The following is a 25,824-nucleotide window of genomic DNA, read 5'->3' as shown; positions in this document are numbered from 1 at the left end:
ATATTCAGTATATCTCACATGTCTAATAACACCAATCTTCGGAAGAGGTAGTAAACATCTGGACATATGAATGTAGGAGTGTCAACAACGGTAGAGAATAATTTAGAATCATGGTTTTTCACATTGTTTAGAGGGTATTGCGCATATTTCATTGTTATATATTAAAATAATTCATTACAAGCTGAACAAAGAACTACATAATTTTTTATACTGGTGGTAGCTAGTAAGATAACAATAAAGCAGGTTATTAATGGAGTAATTAATTTATTTGAGAAAACGTGTGGTGCACTGTCTGACATCAATATCGTATAACAATATTTTTAGTTTTTAATAATATCATGGATTTATAGGTGTCCAGTGTCTTCCTAGAAAATCAATAATGTTATATTTTATCCTCTTTATGTACTGTACACTTATCTGAATTTGTAGTATTGTGTACTCGATTTAACTTGTACGTAATTCATAATAAATGGAATCAAATAACCAGGTGCTTGTCTTTTTCATCAGAATTTTGGTAGTAAAATGCAATTAATGTTTCTACTGACAGCTGTATAAGATGAATTTAGGCAGTGAAACACACACACACACACACACACACACAACTAGAGCATGTTTCTGAATCTCATTCTAAGACACGAAACAGAGAAAATTGAACATTTTTGCAAAACAAACAACCCTTCTCAAATTCAGATTCTAACGGGGAGACAAAATGGAATTACCACTAAAAATTATTAAATTAATTACGCACAAATAAAGATTGCAAATGCAAGTATAAAGACGATGACAAACATTTTTTGTTCTTCTGACTCTATGGTTCATTTTATCAACTTCAATGCTTCCTTGATCACATCACATGCCTCCTACAGCTTAACTGCATTTTGCACACTTTGCACCTTGATTGTTATGCAACGTGGACCAAAGTAGAACAGTCATAAAGTGTGTCTTGCTCAAAGTAGTGGAGTATTCTTATTGTTTTTAAATAGTTTTAATATCTCATTTACGGTTCACGTCAGCTTAACAGCTTTTTCTTCTCCACATAGGCAAGTTGTACAACTGGCACTTTTTAGAATAGTATCAAATAGAGTCCAGCTACAAACAACATAGATAGTGGAATATATGTTGTTTGTTCTACTGATTACTCCTAGCAAACAGCACAGATCCAGGCCAAACCAGCTTTACTGGAGCTAACTTCATCTGACGTATTGGTCAGAAGTTAACTTAGACCAACAAGTAGATCTCCACTTTTTCCTATTTTCCAGCTCCAGTTTATGTCCCTAGCAAGTGGCCTGAACACTACGAAACTTTAAAAAAAAAAAAAAAAAAAAAAAAAAAAAAAAATTATGAGGATTACAAAGCAGCTATCGTAAACTCTTCTGGCAAACAATGACAACCCTGAAGGTGCGTAAACATCGGCCTAACGCTCCAGAGACTTTCATAGTTCTGAATAATGCTTTGATGATTCAATATGCCTTAAACAGTTATAAATACATTTTTAGATATTCAAATATTTTAGATGTCCGAAGAATGAAAACCTCATCACTTGGCAATATATCTCTCACATTTGTCTATAAGTTCCATAAGTTGATTCTTATTTCATTTCTCTTTGCAGCTACGTGTTCCGATTAGTTCCAGTTAGGAACAATATCTTTTCCTTATACAAGTTTTTGAATTCGGAGCACGTCATTCTGTTAAATCCATTGTTTTAGTTTGCAATTAAACCTGAATTGATTTAGGTTATGACCTCTGTAAATTATCAGACTAAATGTGGAATATATTCATTTTTACCAGCACTTTTTGGAAGTATTGCGCTAACTGCTGTTTACGGGGGAAAAAAAATTATTCCTTTCCAAAAATTTAAAATGAATTTTAAGTATGAGGAATACCAGTAGTATTTTTAACAATAAATATTTGCAATAAGCGTACCACCACCACCACTTTTGCTTTTTTTTAAAAATGAGTAGGACTACTCCCCCTTGAGACCCTCTTAGGAAGAAGGTATAGCAATTTACATCATATAAGAGTTTTTTGTAGCAACAATTTTTCAACATGACTTTATTTTGACTAAAATATATAACAAGCTATTAATAGCACGTATGTATTCGCGATATTTCTTCTTAAATGCTGTCATATTTTGGGCCTTTTTGCATAGTGGAAGCTTGTTTCACATAACGGTATGGGAGTATTGACCGTTATTTTTTTTAAATTCTAGCTCTTGGTATTAGTTGATGAAGGTTTCCAGGTGATGTTGATTTCATGTGCATTAGTCCCGGATAAATCCAACATATTCTGGTGCAGCTTGATGATACATTTATATACAAGAACTGCAATGCGAACCCAGTTCTGTCGTAATTTGACATGCATAGACAGTTAAATACCGTAACTAAATCCAATATCAACCAATATTTCTATGGTTCAAATGATATAAAGTGAAAGAATGTAAAATGACGCAGAGTGCATCGAAAGGAAACGTTTTAACAAAGTCTGACTTTGACTAGATGGTCAAACCTCAAATCAGTACTGAGAAACAAAACATATACAGGGTGGCGCAGCCATCCAGGACACGTGGTGTATGATGGACAAACTTCTAATCAACAGGCGCATTCACAACTTTTTCCTTTACATTACTGTCTGCACATATATATGCATGAATTCGCCCAATATTGATCTAGAATCATTCTCTTTGTGATGCGCACCCAACAATGATGATACCCTGTCCACTAAGAAAAAAATATGTTAAGCACAATAAATTTTGTTCTCACCGGAGAAGAAAGTCACTTTGGCAGAAGGCTATTTACCGAACTAAAACAACATAATCGTTTCATGTGAGAGGACAAGTGCGTGAAAGTTTCCTTACACGGAGACGTGTTCAAAAGAAGTTTCTATTTGTCCGCGTTGCAAGGCTGACCGACAAACTCCCGACATGTACGATACCATAAACATTATTGATCAAAGAACTTGTAAAGCGGAAAGTTCGCTGGAAATGATATACATACAGTTTTAGATTTATGACTTGAGCGTCGCTTGTTGACGGTAAAATGAAGCAGAAATCATGCCCATGCTGTTGAACTCCCTCTTCCACACCATCACTCATAGAGCTGCAGAAAGAATACCAACAACAACGGTAAGTAGTGTGGAGAAGATGTCAAAACTTAAAATCGTCTTTTTCTGCCAAATTTTTGTGGTGTAATGTATCATTGGAAATTTTAGATGGCAAAAAAGGGGATAAAAAGCTGTGGACTATTTTACTCAGCAGTTGTAATTGCTTGTTCTTTTTATATCCCAATCTATCTTTGAAATATATCAACAGTAGCAGCAACACCAACAGTAGCCACGCCAACTCCAGCGATCGTCTAGAACTGCTTGAAAGTTATTCTTCTTCTTTTAAATCTAAGGATTCCTTTGAGATAATAACCATCGAACAACGGATATCTGCCTTTCTTTCGCGACAGTAATCTGGATGTGTCCCCCATAATAAAAAAAAAGTTTTTGTTCACTGCTGAATTACTTCAATTGACCACGAAGGTGAAACTGGATTTGTCCCCTATAAAATAAAATTAAAAACACAAAAAACGTCTTTTTCACTGCTGAATTGCATCATTCGACCACGAAGGTGAATATTGCCGCTGCTCAAACCATTTTAGTCGTAGAAATACTCAGTGAACAAGTGGAAGAACACTTGGACATATACAGTCATAGCTTATATAAAACTACTAACGCCTGCCAATTTAGGAATGAATATCTATAACATGAGAATTCCCGCAGTATATTACTTGAATGGTATACATCTCGTCTATATCATTTCAACCATTTTTAACGACTAAGACACTTGACAAAATCATCAAATGCGCACTGATCGAGTACCATTCACCTTCTCATTTTTAACAACCAATTTGGCAAGACACTTGACAAAATCATCTAATGCGCACTGATTTAGTACCTTTCACCTTCTCAGGATCTAAAACTGTGATTTTCTTCGACAGCAAAATTCTAACCATTTTCTCCCATTATGTTTGTTATGCTGGGTTGAGATTCGTAAATAGCACCGCAGTCAAAATACATCAGCAATAGCCGCCGACACTTAAGTATTTTCGATCTAAACTTGATGTTTTGTATTCTTTCATGTTGAGTACACAATAGTGGGAAATACAAACGCTTCGTTCCTGTTTGTTGTTTCTTTAAAAGTGGATTTTACAATATCTTCTTACGATAATTTATTTAACAAGTATTACGTTCATTGTACTTTGACGGCGTGAATGATGGTATAAAAGTAGATCATGATAAAAAAAATACTAAAATTTCCAAAATCAAAGTCTGCCTTTTTAGAAACGATTCCCGACAATTGTAAATGATGGATACAAGATACAAGATTGTTATTCAACGTCGGTGGTCTGAGTAAAACATATAAAATACTAACCCTGTGCCAGCTATTTTACCGACATAACAATATTATTTCATAATTCAACAGACAGGTACACTGATTGTATATATTTGCAGTGTAATAATACAGTCATAGACATTTCAGTGCCAATGGTAACGTCAGATTATAGACATTTCAGTGCCAATGGTAACGTCAGATTATAGACATTTCAGTGCCAATGGTAACGTCAGATTATAGACAATGCAACATTAGATAAAGACAGTACAACATCAGATTAGAAGACAATACAACAGTAGACAAAATTCAGTACAACATCAAATTAAGCTACAGCACAATTGTGGAAAACGTGCAAATGCGCTTTTTTCCATGTATGAACATATATAACATATCACAAAGAGGAGTAAACGTAAAAAGTTAATTAGAGAATATGATTATTTTATTGTTCAAAAGCATGCACAATGTCACCGATTACAGCTGATTAAAAAAAAAACAAGACATTAATATATATCGCATGCACCTAAAGGTGTTAACTGGGAAATAAAAGTGACATCAGGAGAAATGAGGGTGCTAAAATAGAAGGTACGTAATTAAAATTGGCATCTTGGTACCAGTATTTAAATTAAAGTCTGACTATCTCAGTGGCAAATGTAACCATGTAGCTGAAGTGTCATTGACCACTAAATAGACATAACGCACATTTACAGTATGGCCCGGACCATGCCTGAATCAGCCTGTTGAATCATTTTAAATCAGAAATTGTTCTTAGTTCATTGGGGCTGTTCCAGATTCTGGGAGCGTCAAATTTGATATAGAGCTTATTATACCTAGTGGTCATTATTTTTGGTACTTACAGTTTTTGAATGTGACCATATTACTCAAGTAATTAGGTGGGTTTTTGGGGTGAGGTATCTTGTATATTTCTGTTTCCATATATCTCAGTTTATTCATGTGAAGAGTTGGAATGTTTGCTTTTATTAGAAGAGAATCATATGAGCTAGTAAAAGTTTGAGTGACCTTTATTGTATTTTTTTCTTTCGATTTTGTCTGAGTTGTTTGTTACATAAATGTCAAAAAGGGGCAGTAGCTGAAATTTGACCTAATATGGCATTTGTAGATTAGTAGCTTTGTATTAGTGGGGTAGAGACGTTGTATCAATGTTGTAGGCTTTCACCCTTTTGATGATAAGTCCTTGGATAGGTCCTTCAATACTGCACCCACGTTGGAGCCACTGTCCAGCGTGCCCCTCCAGTCCTCCACCAGTTTGACATCCATACCCTTTTCTAAAGGCAGATAGGAAGCAAGGAAAAATGTTATCGAAATGCGTTTGTATCTGATTACATTCAAATATTGTGGAGGTGAAAGGTAAACTGCTATTATGGTCTCTAGTTGCCATATGATCAGATTTTTTTTTTTTTGTTAATTGGGGTTACCTGTTCTTCTTTAAGACGATCTGGAAATGTGCCTTGGTCAATACAAGTAGTAAAAAGACTACTAATTTCTGAACATAAAGCTGGTGCACATAAATAAAATTTTTTTTATAGGTGTTGAAAACACCTGTACATTTCTTTGTAACAAGGCTTATCATGTATCTTTAGCACAGGTCAAATTAGTATATTTTGCCTTGACACCCATCTTCAAACCGATGATGATCTTCGACAAAGTCCCAATCAAGCGTTAGTAAATGTAAGAAAAACTACGTTATTACAGACACGAAAAGAACTCATGAGACCAGAAAAAGATTTGAAAACTCACCTCACATTCCTGTCGAAAATAACGAGCCATGCTCCACGCCACAGCAAGGATTAGACAGAAAGAGATACTAAATCCATTCAGACCTCATATACATGGCAAGTAAAAAAATAAGAATTTTAAATCTTTTAAAATGATTTTAACATTTTTGAATACTAAATAACAACGCACCGAGATTCTTGCGAATGCTCTAAGGCAGAACTATATATGTTTTCCATGCACTTGACGATGATAACCACGCAAAAATTCCAGTGGCCGGAACTCCATAGCGTGTCGTTTCTCACCATATCAGATCTTTTCAAATATGAAATCCAAAGGCAAACCAAAGATTATATCGATCTGAAAATCAGTTACTCGTATCTGAAAGTCAAAGTCTTCAAAATTGAAAACTTTATCCAGGCGCAGATGCTGTCGACGGTGTAAATGGTTCCCTCAACAATTCCATGCAATTATTGTTCCGCGAAGTGAATTTGTACCCGAATAACAAACATGTCAGCTGTAGCTGTTTGTATATTTTTTTTAAACTCCTGGTACATGGATATATCTAAGTTTTTTACATTTGTATTCATGGTTGCAAATTATAGATATTATCTTTTGTTAGATTTTGCCTACGCGACTATAGTCTGCTATAGAAATATTAAGAGCGTAAATTTACATAGGATCTATAAACATATGTTTATGTATGTGTTGAACATTACTAATAATAGTTTTAATGACCATTTTGGGTAAATTTATCATTGGCTGGTGAGATTTGGATGGTTATAGAAGAATTAAGTAACTTTCCATTGGTTGGGCTAGGTCACGTGGTTGTGTGTTTCGAAATATATATATATATATAGATATAGATATATATATATATATATATATATATATATATATATATATATATATATATATATATATATATATATATATATATATATATATAAGGAGAGAATTGGGCAATCAGATTCATTCCTATTTTTGAGTCATCTATCGAGGTGCTGATTTGAATATATTTAATGCAATAATTTTTTCTTGGTTGGATGGTTCGATAATTACTCAAATAATATTGAAAGGGGTTACCACAGTCTTTTCCCGGTATATTCTTTTTAAAACAAGGACGTGTTATCTATAGATACGACTTTACCTTAAAATAATACAAATTTCTAATGTTTACATCTATCTACTTATTCTATGTCGATTTTAATATCAACAATTAATAATGCTAATGTTCTGTCCACTACCTCGCTTCATTTACACTGATACGTCCAATGCAGGTTTTAGCGTTTATTGATATGAAGAAAAAAAAAACAACAACAAAAAAACCCACGTCATTATACTTTTCATTTTCTTTTTCATAACTGGCAATATTACGTGAGAAACCGGTATAATGGAATTACTATTCAGAATGTGACCAAAAAGTATTGAAATAATAATAATAATAATAACAACAACAACAACAACAACAATAAAACAGCGTATTTACGTATCTGGTACTAATGACGAATGCAAGAAGCAAAGATATCTCAAAAATGTTATTTTTAAAGAAATATTGCACGTTTTCCTCACATAAAAAATCGACATTAATAATTTCAACAATAAAATTAACTCACATGACAGCACTGAATAGCTACAGACCCCAAGTAATTACATAATATATTTATTTAGTTGAAATGAAAATGGAAATGAACTTGTTTTAGATTAAGTAGTTTTAAGTTTAGAGGCTCCAAAATCCCATAGGAAATCATAGAGCAACTACAGCATACTCTTAGCAGAGTTGTCGTTCTTGGTAATGATGGAAAGTGTTGACCAATAGGAAGGTTTTCAAACACGTCACGCAGCAACTAAATTAGCGTCACAATGGCGACGATCTGCTAGTGACAGGTGCGTGTGATAAAAACAACAATGCCCGGGAAAAAGAAGGGATCAAAGGGAAAAAAGAAGGGGAAGTCCAAAGGAAAGAAGTCGGGGAAGAAATCAGCAGAAGCCACAGGGCCAGTAGATCCCATGACACCAGCATACGTTCCGCCACCACCAAAACCAGGGGAAAGGGTAATGACGTAACGTCCACACATACTATCTACAGCGTATTCCATCCACTTTTACACATGTTAACGTTGTAACCCTCAACTTTTAAAGCATTGTAACATGATTCTGTTACATTTTGGATCGGATTTAGCTTTGTACTTCTCGTTTTACGTTAAACGATATTATTTTAGATAATGAAAACAGAGATTGATCCCACTTCACACCGACCTTGGGATTTTCAGGTTAGTGGGCAACAATATCATTTTGGTAAATTAGTGAAAAACCATAATGTTATTTTTTTTTAAATAATAAAATGGATAAAATAAACACACACACATACGGAATTAAGCAGAAAAAAAGAAATATAAACAAAGATTAATGGCCCAAAACAATCCCAAGAACATGTTACTGGTTTTCTTTTTTTTTCTTTCTCATTCGAAATATGTTAGATTCTGGTATGAATTTACTTATTTAAGACAGAGTAGTATTACTACATTGGTCTAATTAATGTTATATTCCCACAATATATAGATCTTGATTAGTTTGGTGATACTTCATAATGGCATTTTTTTCTTAGTGCTGGTTTGTCCAGGTCTTTCTTTATGATTGCAGTGGTCACAGTCCCTAATTTCCATTTTAATGCAACATATTCTGCAATTTTAATGTTTATGGTTTGTAGTGCAGTGCAAAGTCCCTGATGGGTGATGTATTTTTCATGTTGAGTTGGTGACAAAAGGGACTAAATTTCTGGGGTTAAAAGCTTTGAGAAACACACACAGTTTGTCATTCAATCAGTTTAATATATTATTTGTAAAACAAAAATGATCCAGAAAATATGGAATTATAATAAACATAAGTAAACATTAAAATTTAAAGAGAACATATTATAAAAATGTCCATAATGCAGATATTTGTAGGTTGAGCAGGTATTCCAAAAAATGATGTTGTTTTTGTATTACTTGATAATTATTTATTGCAATATTGTAAATGTCCAAGGAGATAAGATTATCAGGATATTTTTATTTATTTTGCCACTACTAGTGCATTAAGTACTATTATTTTCCTTTGTCCCTTTTGAAATTCTGTTGTGTCACCCAAATTTGAGGACATGGGGACACAGTGCTGAGATTGTGATTGTTTCATACCCCTCACTATGACAGAATTCGGTTTGTAAGACAATCTTTGTCAAATGTATTCAACAACTGAGATAAAACATCTTTTGGATCATCATCTTGTTTCATCTTGCTAAATATATGAACGAAAAAAATATGAATGCAACCCGACTGCCTGAATATGTGCATGTTCATTTACACAGTTACTGATTTTATGCATTTTTATGGGCAGTAAATGAAACTGAGCCATTTACGTGTGTAAACATTGCAGCTGTATTGTGGCATTATTAGTTGTTTGTACCAAATTTTTTCAATGCATGATAGCAATTTTTGCTTTGTGTACATATGTTTTGAATTGGATGAAACCAATAAAAGACTGATTGCCCCCACTCCATCTAAGATTTTCTTAGATCAGTAACTTTAAATTCTGCTCTTCCCCCCAATTTAAAAAGGAATAAAAGTGTCACCTGCAAAAAGAGAAACTTCTGCCCAAGTATGACAATAGAGGTATTATTTGATACTAAGAATATAATACAAACACTGCAAGATAACAGGAATCTCTGAAAGGGACTGGCAATCTACTGGTTGAAAAGAATTTTCAGGAATTCCCTCCTTTCTTCATTTTAATTGCTGTATGAATGTGTCACGTGTAGTTGTGTTTCAGGAAAAATAATGATATAGATTGTTGTGTCTCCATGGCATTGATTAGGTAAAGAAGAAAACAAAGAAAAAGGCAAGCATGAAATTATAAAATGTCATTGTTCTTGTCTGGCATAAAATATAACATGGCTTATACTCAAATTATATAAGTCACAAAGTTTCCTATTTACCTTAATAGAACATAGGTATAACTTGACCACATATAACAAATTATCTGGCATATATTGAAATGATACTTCGACTATATTTAACAAAATATATTTCATACTGATTGAGCAACACATGTTCACAGTTAAAAGCTAAATGGATGTACGTCATTCCAAAATAAATAAAGCTAAATGTCATCATAAGTTTAATACAGTAGCTATGATAAGATTTGTAAGATGACCACCATGGTGACCATTTTATAGGGCAGAGCAGCATCACCATGGTGACCATTTTGTGGGGCAGGTAAGCATCACCCTGGTGACCATTTTGTGGGGCAGATAAGCATAAGTTTCATTTGGGACCAAGTTGATATATTAGAAGTATTTTAATGAAAATCCCATGTTAATGCAACATTTTGTTCAGTAGGAGAAGGGTTAAAAAATTTAAATTAAAGATGGTTGCCACGGTAGCTATATTGGATATCAGATAGGCACCTTTTTCATCTTGGACTATCAATATACCATAAAAAGTAGTTTCTTTGAAAGATTGTGTCAATATGGCCATCTGTTTAGGAAGAGTGGTGATACATGGTCACCATAACAGCCTCATTGGATGTCTGACGACCAACATTTTCATTAAGGGCGAACAAGATACAGTGGAAACAATAACTCAGTGACAATACAGCAGTTTGTTTAGGAAAGAAGCATTAAGAAACTTTCCAAGGTGTAGACCATAGCAACCATATTGGACATAAGATTAACACCATTTTCATCCAAGACCACCTAAATTTCATGTAATATGACCATTTGTTTGAGAAAGTAGCAATATAAAGTTTTCAAGATGGCTACTGTGACTGCCTGGTTGGGTATAAGATCGACACAATTTATTAAATCTAGGACCATTCACATATAAGAAGATTTAAGTTAAAAAAGAATGAAGATCCAGTGAGGAGTAGCAATTAACAAGCTTTTTAAGATATCCACCATGACAGCCATATTTGATCTCTGATAATTATTTGATTTAGGACCAAATTGACCAAAGTTTATGCCAAGTTTCATGACTTCCTTCAAGTAGCTTAGAAGACTTAGCAATAAAAATACTGCTAAAAGGTGTCAGATGCGGGACCATAACATGTCCAATATATATATATATATATATATATATATATATATATATATATATATATATATATATATATATATATATACTGAGTTTTCTATTCCAGTTGATAAAATTACTGACATCACATCCTGTGAATGAAAAGGAAATCCATGGTTACAGAGTGTCAACTAGAATACTGGATAGCCTGACTCCACAGGAAATAAGAGACCTACGAGTAGTCTTTGACCTGTTTGACACCAATGCTGATGGGTATAAACAATGTTCATGTGTTGCCTTGTCATGTATTAAAAACCATTACACTCTCTCAATCATTAGGTAGATATGTGGCTAGATAATAATTAAAAATACGTTTTATTGCTTCATTCTAATCACATAATTGTCTTACAGGGCCAGAATAAAAAGGGATATAAGGTATAATAAATACCATATATACTGGCTTATATTTGTCAAACTGCAAAGAATATAGATCCTGATCTTCTGTTACATAATGCACTAGCAGATCAGTATCTGTATTGTTTGTTCTACTGATTAGTCCTGACAAACTGCATAGACCCAGATTTGCTGGTGCTGTTTGTGATAGCAGATCTAGGTCTGTGCAGTTTGAAATTGGATCATGTAAAGTTACCCAAAAAAAGCATTATTTCAGACTTAAAGTGTTTAAGTACCATGCATGATCCATAATCTATAGATACTGGCTCATTATCATTCCTAAGAAATTAAAACTCTATTTTACTACATTGTTCTTCACTTTTTTTTCTCATGAAAGTAGGTCTAGTAGGTCTTCTGTCATGTCACATGGGACTTTACAATAAAACTGAAAGGTATGCTACCTTTATTAACAGACAGTATAATAACAGTAACTATATTTTTGTTTGTGAAACACATTATGCTCCAACTGGAATAAAAAGTATAAAGTAAAAGTTAAAATATTCAATTGTGTAATGTTGTAGTAACCTAAAATTCTAATGAAGTCATCTGCATGCATATCATTAGTCTATCTTAAGCAGAGTTTGCTATGGGATTTCTCACTTAATAAGACCGAGGAGTGGGGGCATCATAGTAGATTTGTCAAACTGTATCGGATTAGATAAATATCTATAGTAAAACAATATCTGCCACATCTGAGTAATTTTGAGGGTGGATTGGAATGGGCTTTTCTTAGATTTTGTTCTTTACTATGACCCCCCCCCCCCAACACTTTATTGTGTATAAATAAAGGAATATTTGTTGAAATTATACATATATAATGCTAAAATATTCATATATGCAAGGTTGGATAGATTTTAGACTTTGATGCTTCATAATTGAATTTTATATTTTTTTTTACAACCTTTCACATGAAAATTAGATGTAAATGATTACCTGTTATTTAATGTCTTATTGATTGCAGTAGGTAAAATGATTACCTGCTATTTAATGTCTTATTGATTGCAATAGGTATGTGGGAAACAGAGCTGAGATGTGAAAGTTAGATGTAAATGATTACCTGCTATTTAATGTCTTATTGACTGCAGTAGGTAAAATGATTACCTGTTATTTAATGTCTTATTGACTGCAGTAGGTAAAATGATTACCTGCTATTTAATGTCTTATTGATTGCAATAGGTATGTGGGAAACAGAGCTGAGATGTGAAAGTTAGATGTAAATGATTACCTGCTATTTAATGTCTTATTGATTGCAATAGGTATGTGGGACCACCAGAGTTGAGACGTGCAATGAAAGCTTTAGGATTTAAAGTCTCCAGAGATGAGGCAAGACAAATTGTGCAAGATGGAAGTTTAAAGGGACGAGGGTAATAAAGGATGTATTGATGTAATGTCATGCTGTGCAGAAAATGGAAATTTCTGGAATAAAACAGCTCTGCACAATACTACAACTTGCTTGTGAACTATGGCACATTCAGTATTTCATTTATATATCATTCAAAAACTTTAACATGGGTTTAGAAATTTTTACAAAGGCATAAATGTGGATGCAAGTAAAATAATTTATCTATTTCTTACTTTAAAAAAAAATCTTTTTAGAGATCTTTTGATTAAAATCAGCTTTTAGAATGTTAAGAAAATGCATTGGCTACTCTGCTTGCAATACTGAAATCATCCATGTTCCTAACCTGTGTTTGCCTGGTGAGCTACTAGGGAACTATAACAACCAAAGAAATGGGGATAAAAGTTCATGCCACAGTGCTTATTACACGATCAAATAAAGAGCACATCATCTGGGCTGTCACAGGCCAGCAGCAATAAGTGAGTTACAGTGAGAAAAGTAACAACCAACAGTGAAAGCACTGTCAACTTTTCCAGTGCAAAACATGCATAATAATATACCAAATTTAATGAAGGTACCAAGTCAAAGGTTGGAATATTTTTAAAATGTTTTTACTCAGTAAACATATCCTGGTTAGTCATAATATTATAAAAATGCATAAAGTTAGAAAATAAATTTAAGAATTGCTTTAATCTGATTGTGAGAAGGGGATAGATACCAACCAAGTATGGAATTGCTTGATAGTGTGAAGTACAGAGAAGGCCTGTCTCCCTTAGGTTCTGGTAAAGTCCACAGCAGCTTGGGTGATGGAACAATGTATAACCTGATGAAAGTTAATATACTGCTTGAGCCGGAAGATGGCTAGATAAGGGAGTACATTGATAAGGCAAGCAGAGTAATTTACACCAAACTGGTCATCTCCCACCCTGTGTTTGCTGGGTGAGTTACTAGGGAAACATACAGCCAAAGGAATAAATATGAGTTTAAGCACAAACAATCTTCCCACCTTGGTCATTGCATGGTCAAACAAAGAGCATATCGTCTGTGCCATCAATGACCGGCAATGAAAAGTGGGCTACATTAATTGGTCTGCAGGAGATGAGTTGGTCATCGGAAAGTACAAGTCTCTATCATCAAGACAACAACATACACAACAGATACACAGCATGGTTTACATTGCCCTCTCATAATACAATAAAATCAACGCTGTCCATCAGTTATATTTAATATAAATTAAATATAATTGTTCATTTCAAGTTATCACAGTTGGCCATATTTTTGTAGTAATTTTCTTAGTTGCATGTGGTTTATTATGCATGGAGAAAGAATAAAGTGTAGAATTTCTGAGAGGTGAAAGATGTTGATATTACCATGTGGAGGTCCATAAGTTCCCTGCCTCTTAATCTTCAAAGAGCTTAAATAGAGCTTCAAAAAGCTTAAATATGACATTCATACAACCTGGTGATATGATTTATATCTTTTCATGATCTCTGTCTCTTACACACACACACACACACACACGCGTTGATAATCAAATATTTTAAAGATCTGTAAGATAAATCAATTTAATTTATATTTACCTGCATACACTCTTGCCTTTTTTGTCGTAATCTACAGAAAATAAAGTATGGCTGTGAAAAACAGAAAACATTTGTTACAAGTCTATGCTTTTAAAATAATTAACAGAAAAGAGTGAAAAGCACCAAGCTTTGTAAAATTCAACAAATAATTTATTTCCCTGGAATACAAAGTACATGTAAATAAATGTAAGAAAAAGGAACTTACAGTATTAAAAAATTGAATCCCAAATGTTCTCAGAATTACAGGTAGAATTCCTAATAATTTAAAGTCCTGAATAAAATTTAGTAGAAGTTCAACTTAACTCCAATGCTGAAGGCATTGATTGATGTGTCTGTTGTAGCTTGTAGAGCATTGATGTGCCAGCACTCTTTTTGTTGAATCACAGTAATATAATTCCAGGTTTGAATTCACTATAAATTCCAGTGAATGTCTCTATCCAAGAATTTTATCAGGGCACTTTTGTATTTCCAGAGAAAAAAGTCACTTAAATTAAATAATTTGAAGAATTTGCTTCCCGCCCAAAATAATACTGGGCACAATGTAAAATACAACTTGATTGTGCTAACTTAAAGTATTACCTAATGGAAAAGAACCCTCTAGAATGAATGCGATGTTTACAAATTAAAGTATACTTATTATTAAAAACCATAACCTAGACTATGTCAAATACACTAAGGAAATTCCAAAACCTAGACCTAGACCCCAATAAACATTTAATTCTATTAATAATAATTCTGATTTTAAACCCATACACATAGATAATAATTTAGCTATGTATTAGTTGTTTATAGAAAAAAGTAAATTCAAGCAGAAATGAACTGTTTTGAACAAGGTCAAGTCCAACATATGTTACATTGCAATAACATGCATGCATTGAAATAAATAAATTTTAAAAAACCTAACAAACAATGCTAATTAAATATACATAAGATATTGCATAAAATATTTTGCAATTTAACCTGGAATAAAAAAAATAGATATTTATCCCATATTTGAATTCTTTGAAATTCTACTATTACAAAAGAACAGACGTTCAAATTATTGCAAGGAGATTAAATTTATTTGTCGCTAACATTTTCCCACCATTGGATTTTAACAGGGTTAAAAAAATGTACAGCATTTTCCATACTCTTTTTCTGGTGCTTTCTGCACTGTTGTAAAAGAGCCTTGTTGGAACATACATCAGTACATGTATAAGGTGGCATCACTTATAACAAAGATCCTTTTTATGGCTTTAATGAACAGGGCACATTGTTTAGCTCTCCCTCATTATAACACAGTGGTCCGTAAATACTGACTGTGTTATGTACCCAGCCTCTATATAGTGTTGTTGTTGTAGGGTTTTATGCCATTTTTCAGCACATGATAGGCTATACATGGCGGCCAGTATTAATGGTGGAGGAAGAACCCGGAAAAAAACCGACCCACAAGAAGCTACTGGCAAGCTTTCTCACATACCCACATTGGCTGAATCCGAGACTCGAACCCATGCAGACAGAGGTGAGATGGCTGAGATCCGTAAATGACAGCGCTTTAGACCACTCGGCCCCCTCTATATAGTGATAATAATTTGAAAATTTGGTTAACGTGTTTGTATGTGCATGTGGATATCAGTCAGGCATATAATTAAAAAATTTTCCCCTATAAATTGTAGCCGAGAGATCTAAAGTACTCACCGTTATGGATCACTGCCATCTCACCTCTGTCTGCATGGGTTCGAGTCTTGTGGTTCATGGAAGAAAGTGTGTACTATGACAGCTTATTATATCTGAGTATTTTGGTCCTTTTATCTAAAATGTTAATTTGTTTGTAAGCAGATTTAAAAAAAGACTGGTAATCATAAATTCATCTTTGGTGCCAACTGTATGTACTCGCTTATAATAAGAGCCCAACTACAAACTGCACAGACCCAGATCTGCCATTGCATAATGCACTGGGGCCCCGAGTGGCCGAGTGGTCTAAAGCGCTCTCCGTTACGGATCACTGTCATCTCACCTCTGTCTGCGTGGGTTCGAGTCTCGGATTCAGCCAATGTGGGTATGTGAGAAAGCTTGCCAGTAGCTTCTCGTGGGTCGGTGGTTCTTTCCGGGGTTTTCCTGGGTTCTTCCTCCACCATTAATACTGGCCGCCATGTATAGCCTATCGTGTGCTGAAAAATGGCGTTAAACCCCTACAACAACAACAACAGCATAATGCACTGGTAGATCATGGTCTGTGCCATTTGTTAGGAGTAATCTGTAGAATAAACAGCATAGACAGTGATTTGTAGGTGCATTCTGCTATGGCTGATCGAGATATTTATTGTTTGGAATTTGAGTTGATTTATAAGTGAGTAAATATGGTAGGTTCTTCAGCTTTTGCTATCTTCTTGTAAAAGAGTAAAGGTTGATTTATAGCTGACCGCAAATTGGTTTTAACAGCATGGTCATTACAGGCAATCTCAACATCTTTTAAATTTGGTTACAATAAATTTGACCTAGAAATGATGTTTAAATCATGTAATAATTTTTAAAAAAGGAGAAAATTGTTGAGGAATTCTTGCAATTTACATGTATCAGTAGTTTTTCAAAGATTTTGCACACATTATAAACATTGTGAAATGTAAGATATTAAATTCCTATTCTGCTGTGGAGATAAATTTAAGGGTAATCAGCTTTGACTTACTGATATTACCAACTGCTTGGATTTTAGGGTAATTAGCCATATTACCTATTGGTATTAGCAACTGCTTGGATTTTAGGGTAATTACCTATATGACCTATTGATATTACCAACTGCTTGGATTTTAGTATAATTAGCTATATGACTTATTGATATTACCAACTGCTAGGATTTTAGAATAATTTGCTATATGACCTACTGACATTACCAACTGCTTGGATTTTAGTATAATTAGCTATATGAGCTATTGATATTACCAACTGCTTGGATTTTAGTATAATTAGCTATATGACTTATTGATATTACCAGCTGCTTGGATTTTAGTATAATTAGCTATATGACCTATTGATATTACCAACTGCTTGGATTTTAGTATAATTAGCTATATGACCTATTGATATTACCAACTGCTTGGATTTTAGTATAATTAGCTATATGACTTATTGATATTACCAACTGCTAGGATTTTAGTATAATTTGCTATATGACCTATTGATATCACCAACTGCTAGGATTTTAGTATAATTAGCCATCTTACCTATTGATATTACCAACTGCTTGGATTTTAGGGTAATGAGCTCTATGACCTATCAATATTACCAACTGCTTGGATTTTAGGGTAATTAGCTATATGACCATTCAATATTACCAAATGCTTGGATTCTAGGGTAATTAGCTATATGACCTGTTGATATTACCAACCGCTTAGATTTTAGTATAATTTGCTATATGACCTATTAATATTACCAACTGCTTGGATTTTAGTATAATTAGCTATATGACCTATTGATATTACCAACTGCTTGGATTTTAGTATAATTAGCTATATGACTTAATGATATTACCAACTGCTTGGATTTTAGTATAATTAGCTATATGACTTATTGATATTACCAACTGCTAGGATTTTAGTATAATTTGCTATATGACCTATTGATATTACCAACTGCTTGGATTTTCATATAGTTACCTATATGACCTGTTGATTTTACCAACCGCTTAGATTTTAGTATAATTTGCTATATGACCTATTAATATTACCAACTGCTTGGATTTTAGTATAATTAGCTATATGACCTATTGATATTACCAACTGCTTGGATTTTAGTATAATTAGCTATATGACTTAATGATATTACCAGCTGCTAGGACTTTAGTATAATTAGCTATATGACTTATTGATATTATCAACTGCTTGGATTTTAGTATAATTAGCTATATGACCTATTGATATTACCAACTGCTTGGATTTTAGTATAATTAGGTATATGACCTATTGATATTACCAACTGCTTGGACTTTAGTATAATTAGCTATATGACTTATTGATATTACCAACTGCTTGGATTTTAGGGTAATGAGCTATATGACCTATTGATATTACCAACTGCTAGGATTTTAGTATAATTAGCCATGTTACCTATTGATATTACCAACTGCTTGGATTTTAGTATAATTTGCTCTATGACTTATTGATATTACCAACTGCTTGGATTTTAGGGTAATGAGCTATATGACCTATCAATATTACCAACTGCTTGGATTCTAGGGTAATTAGCTATATGACTATTGATATTACCAACTGCTGAAATTTTAGGGTAATTAGCTAAGTGACCTGTTGATATTACCAACTGCTTAGATTTTAGTATAATTTGCTATATGACTTATTGATATTACCAACTGCTTGGATTTTAGTACAATTTGCTATATGACCTATTGATATTACCAACTGCTTGGATTTTAGTATAATTTGCTCTATGACTTATTGATATTACCAACTGCTTGGATTTTAGGGTAATGAGCTATATGACCTATCGATATTACCAACTACTTGGATTCTAGGGTAATTAGCTATATGACTATTGATATTACCAACTGCTGAAATTTTAGGGTAATTAGCTAAGTGACCTGTTGATATTACCAACCACTTAGATTTTAGCATAATTTGCTATAACCTATTGATATTACCAACTGCTTGGATTTTAGTACAATTTCCTATATGACCTATTGATATTACCAGCTGCTTGGATTTTAGTACAATTTGCTATTATATTACCAACTGCTGAAATTTTAGGGTAATTAGCTATATGAGCTATTGATATTACCAGCTGCTAGGATTTTAGTATAATTAGCTATATGACTTATTGATATTACCAACTGCTCGGATTTTAGGGTAATTAGCTATATGACTTACTGATATTACCAACTGCTTAAATTTTAGGGTAGTTAGCTAAGTGACCTGTTGATATTACTAACTGCGTGGATTTTAGGGTAATTATCTAAGTGATCTGTTGATATTACTGTGTGGATTTTAGTGTAATTAGCTATATGACCTGTTGATAATGTCAACTGCTTAATAAGCTATATGACCTTTTGCTATTATGAACTGCTTGAATTTTTTAATTAAAACATGATAAAAATTAACTGATGTTTTAAATGCATTTTTTTGGGTATTGTTTCAGAATGTTAGATTTCAATGAGTTCTTGGAGACTGTAATAGACAAACAAGGGGATTCACGGGATATTTATGATGAAATATTGAAGGGCTTCCAAATGTTTGATTACGGTAATTCCTTCATCTCTGTTTCTACATACCTCCCACTCCCTTCTTCCAAACATACACTTGTTATGCTCCAACTAAAGTAGACAAATACAACTGGTTTAATCTTTGTACGTATATGCAGATGACCTGATTAAGTTTTCATGCTATTGTCATAGTCTGTATAAATATTTATGTAAATCTTTTAGACATAGACCTTTGGTTTGCAATGGGAACATGAATGATTTAAAAATTCAAATAAAGTTTTCAAAAACAGATATCAGTATGAATGAGTTTATAAAAAGTAATTGCTTATAAATTTAACTGCTTATAAAGTGTCTTTATTTGTGGTTTTGTCAGACATTTACATAATGTGTACATGTTATGACTAATGAGTTTCGTTATCTCATCTGGTGACAAGGCCAAGTGAACTGAAGTTATAGTCCTGCATCCATTGAGTGTTTAGACCAATAAATCTGTCCTCACCATGATTTTTATTCTGATGGCTGTTATATATTATTTATTGGTCTGTTGTGTGTTTTGATTCATCCATGAACAATTGCTTTTTTCAACTTCTCAAAATTTCCAAACTGTATGGAACAGAGCATTCTTTTATATTTGTACAAATGATGTCAATCTTTCACAAAATATGGCCACCTTTGTTAAATATAGAAATACCTGCACTGCATCCATCAGCATTTGCTATTTTCAACTTCTCAAAAATCACCTGACCAATTTAAACCAAACTTGACTGAGCAGCCTAATATGGGAAAACAATGTCAGCACACAGATCTTTCAAATGTATGCATCTAAATGCCATATATACCATAAAATATGGCCACTATTATTACAAACAGAAAAGCCTGAAAATGACTTCTCCAAAACCATTCTGCTATAAAATATGGCTACTGCTAAATAGCATATCTTTAATATCTTGTTCTCGATTAATTTGACCAAATTTGACACAGTGTCCTAGCTTGAATACCTTTTAGATCGATGCAAATGATGCCATTTTGCCAAAAAATGACTGCCATTATTTACAGTAAAAATAATGTAATGAACTGCTTAAAAACTGCTTAACAGAAATTGAGAAAAGCCTTTAAATAGCTTCTTCTCCTCAAACAGCTGTGGAGAATTTCACCAAACTTAATAGCAATAACTTCTAAGTAAGAATAGTTCTACTAAATAGACTCTGACAAGACTTGACAGGTAGCTTGTTAGCATGAAGACCTTGCATACAGATGAGGCTGATCTGTTGTTAGATGTGGCAACTATTACGAAAAACAAAAACTGTTACATGACTTTTTCTTAATTTCCCATGTGACAGAGTTTAAACAAATTTGACTGAAGCATCCTGATATATAGGGGGCTTTCCATCTGATGCTGATCTACCATCTAATATGAGACTGCTCTGGTGATGGAAAATGCTTGCATGATCAAATTGTTGCTTATTTTTGTTTTAAATGTCATCTAGCAAGTGACATGTCACAATGAAAGGGAAAATAAACCTCTTATAAAGTTTTAATAGTACAGAAAAATAAAAAGGAATATTCAGATTCTTGGGGAAAAAGGAAGGGCAACAATTCCATTTAGTGGGTATCTTGTGTAATTTGAGTTTGTCACATGTTGGGAAAGATGACTGCTGGCATGTAAATTTTTTAATTTGAGGATTACATCAAGTTGAGATATCAATAAGCCACTGAAATCCGTAGGGTTTGGAATTGCAGTTTGTGAAACTACTGGAGGAAATTCATGTTCAAGTAAATTTGACAAACTTCTGAGTTGAACTAATGTTTACTGTTGCTGCATCAGTCATGAATCACACTTGTGGACTTTTAAATGCATGTTTTCCAGCTTGACAGTAGCAGTACATATTTTCTTACACCTTACCGAAAACTGGTTCAACATACCAAAAAAAACCACAATTGACTGCCTTACTTAGGTCTTGTTAGGGTTGGCAGGTCTTTAATCACAATTACATTAGGAAATAAACTCTGCTACCGAATGAATCCAGCTGCACTGAACTTTTTTTCTCCATCTGTAAATACCATTATGACGGCCTAAGTGGTTAGAGCATCTGCCTCGGATGTGGGTTCGATCCCCAGCTGAGTTATATCAAAGACTTACAAAAATGGTACTAACAGCTACCTCGCTTGGTGCTCAGCATTAAGAGGTTAGTGTTAGGACTGGTCGGACTGGTGTCAGGATAATGTGACTGGGTGGGAAATCATGCTACATGTCTGCGGCATGATGCCCCAATGCTAGACACCACTATAAACTGCCAAACTGCAGACATCATAGTGATATGACTGAAAAATTGTTAAAGCTACATTAAAAATCCAAATCACACACACAAATCAAATATGGCCACCATTACTAAAGATAAACCTTTCAATGATGGCTTCTCCAAAACTGCTTAATAGAATTTGACCAATCATGATTAAAGTGTAATGGAATCAAGACCCTTCATCAGATTTCTGCTCCTAATTTGGCCGTAAGGTAGTTGTCATCCCAGTGCAAGATTTCAGGTTCAATTGGAGTTCTTTTTGCTTTCTTTGATCACTTTTCAGCAAACTAAAAACTTTAAATTTTTAAGTTTTGGTTCATAAGCAAATAAATGTTTAAATGCATACAGAAATAGTTACTGGCTATTGACAAATTATTATTATTATTATTACTATTATTATTATTATCAGAAAACATTTCTTAACAATCTACTGATATATGTACAGGCTACTAAGTAGAGTCTGCACTGGAATAATTAGTTTCAAGTAAATTAAAAATGCCATTTTCATTCTTTTTTCTATTGACCCCTTTCAGATGAGTTCAAAATTGAGATTGCAGCACCATATGGTACCTCCATAAGAAGTCGTTACATAAGTGAGCAATGGGGGGGGGGGGATATATCATCTACAGATGACTTGTGTTTGAAATGAGCTCTCATGGAAGATGTTCTAGAACTTCTAGTTGTGAAAATCCAATGTTTTTGTAGGAAATAATGCAAACTCACTATTTTCCTTGGTTTATCGAGGATTTAGGAGTTGCTTCAGTGCAACGAATTCAAAGACTAAATGATTCCTTTCACAATCCATAAATTAAGTACCCATGAAGATGGGGTTTTTGTGTCCAAAACCCCAAAAATTGATACTTACAGATATTATGTTTTTATTAACAGACTATAATGACTTGATTTCATTCTCTTATATTAGTGCATGATGTATTTCTAGAAAGCAATAGATTTGTTTTCAGTACTTGTGAGAAAAAAAACAAGACTGTAATCAACATTTCTCATTCTGTCATCATCTCTTTCAGAAAAGAAAGGGACCATATCTTTTAGGAACCTGCAGCATGCATGCGAGGATGCGGGAATTCGGTTTACAGAACGTGAATTGGAGGAAATGATAGAAGAGGCTGATATAAATGGGGATGGAGTAATTGACCAGTCCGAATTCATCAAAATCATGCTTCAAACTAACTTGTTCTGACATTTTATTAGAACTAGTTCTGTGTTCTACATGTATAGATAACTGAGCTTTTCCTATTTATCTTTGAAAACAGCAACATAGCTAAATTATGGGTTAAAAGTCTGTATTGGAGCATTTTGCGACTTTAATAGGGGTTTTACTGTCAACCTAGTTTTACCTGCAGCAAATTATTAAATCCATAAGAAGCTGAACTCAGGGATGCAGAAAAATGTGACTTTAAAGCCAGGTAGCTATTGTATTCTAGTTTCATTAATTTGATTTTAAGAATCTTGAGATTGTGGATAAAAAACTTAACTTAAGATGAAGACATTCTTCCAACCATAACATTCACCCTTCTCACCTTATTACTGGTGATTATTATATACAGGTGTCCTAATAGGTAGGTTTGACTGATCGATATTAAAGTCTATATAGCTAAAATAACTCGTTTAAAATCTTATATTGTATCTGAGAGAATTTTTTCACTTAATTGTTCATCCCCCAAACCATGGTTGGTCATGCATTGTTAGATTGAGCATAAACACATTGCCCTACAGATTTTAAGGAAAACTGAAAGGTTACTGTTTCTCATATTATTGTTCTACATCCCTAATTTATTTAAGGCAAAATGAATGAAGATCCATGATCAATTCAAATAGTTTGTGGCATTGGTTGGAAGGAAATATTTCCTGTAAATTTTTCAAGAAATATTTCAGAGTAATAATTAAATAAGATATAAAACAGTACATTTAAGTCAGCGAAACCATAAATTCAAAATAATCTACAGTGAGATATAATGTACTCCATTACCTTAGTATTGTATTTTTGAGTGCCTACATCCCATTGAAAATGGAATCTTTTGAACTAGCAATCATCATTGTTAAGTTCTTGTTATGTTTTACATCCTTTATTATATATATATATATATATATATATATATATATATATATATATATATATATATATATAATCCTTCCTGACACTCACTGGAGGTGGGTGAGCTTAAATATTGACCACTGTAAAACCAAATCCTTATAACATTGTTTTCTAAATGTGACCTTGACTATATTGTGCAATGAATGTATATATTGTGACTAATAAAGGTAACATAAAGACTAGTTTTCAGCGTTTCTATTAATTACAGTGTGACCCTGCTATAACACCGTGGTTGTGGTCCATATAACCCGACTGTTATAGACCTAACTGTTAAAACCAACCAAGACTGTTAGGTGAAGACAATGATTCATTACCTGAAATTTGGTGTGGGTGTGGTGGTGATAATAAAAGTGGGCACACAAAAAAAGATAGTCTGAAAAACACTTGTATAGTAACAACTTACATTCTTACATTTGTCTAGTACAATCCATAATGCATTATTTAGTGTATGTGTATATAATAAATCCATGCATTTGAGTATAGATAGATCACATTATAAAATTCATGTATACTCACATCCTGTTTGAAAACACAAATAAAACATTTATTAAAAAAAGGTGATAGTCCTTGTTTTCATCCTTATCCAATTGTCATTAAACAGTTCATTGCAACTGTTAAATAGTACATGGCTGTGGTTGTTTACATACACATGTACATAACTGGTCTATATTTTGGTCAGCTGGAGACAGCTATCATTCTGCCAAAGCTACCCAGGGAATGAGGCTGTTAATTGGGAAATGAAAATAGGTGAACATATTAAAATGTTTAACAAACATCTTTGCAAGATACCCCATCTTCAGTTAATTTGATGGCCAGATATCTGTAGTTTCAAAAGATTGTAAATTTAATTTGCGTTTTATGCTGCTGTTAGGAACTTAAAGCATAATTGTTTCCTGCAAAAATGAAACTTTCACAGCACAATTAACATGTTCCAGTCACTTTGGAAAATGCAACAATCCATTAAATTTGGTGATGACTTCCTTTATGAAAGGTTCTTTGTTGTCATCAAAGAGTGTAGTCTGCTTTCTTTGACAAAAGGTGCATGTGTTATTTAAGTTACTGCTAAAGGACAGTTTTAGAGTTCCAAACAAATGTTCGTTTCTTATTGTGGTGGCAACATCAAATAATTGCAGAACACTGAGACTCATTTTTTCCCCTTTATACAGAAGGATTGGCTCTTCAAAGGTAATCAGTTTTCTTTGAAGTTTCAACAAGACTATATTTTTCTGTGTACATTTTAAAAACAAGGAATTTGCAATCGTTTGGACAAATGTAGCAGTTACTTTTCCTGCAAATAAAAGTTGGTCAATTGTAGCTAGTTCTGGTAGCATGACTACTCGATAGACCAACAAGTAGATCTCCATACTTTTTTTTTTCTGTCGACATTTCTGGTAGCAGATTGATGCTGCCTTCCACGCATGCATCAGAAATATAAAAAAAGGCAAACAGGTTTTCTGTTTTTACAGGAATTACTACAGAAATTTTGAGGTATTTTGAAGGATTTAACTCTGAGTGAAAATAAGAAATTTTTTACTTCCCATCCAAATACAAAGATCAGTCTAAATATATAACAGAGCAGACGATAGTCTGACACTGTTTTGTCCAAAAGATCCATTGTGAAATAGTACCTAGTCCGGTTGTCCCCTGCTTCCATAAATGTTTTTATAAAAAAAATGTAGAGATCTCACAGTATACAG

The 25,824-nt window shown here is 33.3% G+C and overlaps 1 protein-coding gene across 1 annotated transcript; it reads left to right on the top strand.

The window, feature by feature from the left end:
- The first annotated feature begins 7,941 nt into the window (after positions 1–7,941).
- On the top strand, positions 7,942–24,309 carry LOC149781806 (uncharacterized). The gene is made up of 5 exons (XM_089935971.1): positions 7,942–8,161; positions 11,282–11,427; positions 12,864–12,971; positions 19,651–19,754; positions 23,040–24,309. The coding sequence occupies exons 1-5, from the start codon at positions 8,015–8,017 to the stop codon at positions 23,210–23,212; spliced, it is 678 nt and encodes a 225-aa protein (XP_089792097.1). The 5' UTR covers positions 7,942–8,014; the 3' UTR covers positions 23,213–24,309.
- Positions 24,310–25,824: the final 1,515 nt, after the last annotated feature.

The sequence above is a fragment of the Sinohyriopsis cumingii genome, chromosome 15 (genome assembly GCF_028554795.1).
Source record: "Sinohyriopsis cumingii isolate HCF-2022 chromosome 15, ASM2855479v2, whole genome shotgun sequence".
In the NCBI taxonomy this organism is placed as follows: Eukaryota; Metazoa; Mollusca; class Bivalvia; order Unionida; family Unionidae; genus Sinohyriopsis; species Sinohyriopsis cumingii.
This window is presented reverse-complemented; position numbering and strand designations above follow the sequence as displayed.

Bases quoted from the DNA above. Each gene is read 5' to 3' on its own strand.
- LOC149781806 (XM_089935971.1), top strand. From the start codon at position 8,015: ATGCCCGGGAAAAAGAAGGGATCAAAGGGAAAAAAGAAGGGGAAGTCC. The intron at 8,162-11,281 runs GTAATGACGTAA...TTTCTATTCCAG, and splicing joins CACCAAAACCAGGGGAAAGG to TTGATAAAATTACTGACATC. The intron at 19,755-23,039 runs GTAATTCCTTCA...CATCTCTTTCAG, and splicing joins CTTCCAAATGTTTGATTACG to AAAAGAAAGGGACCATATCT.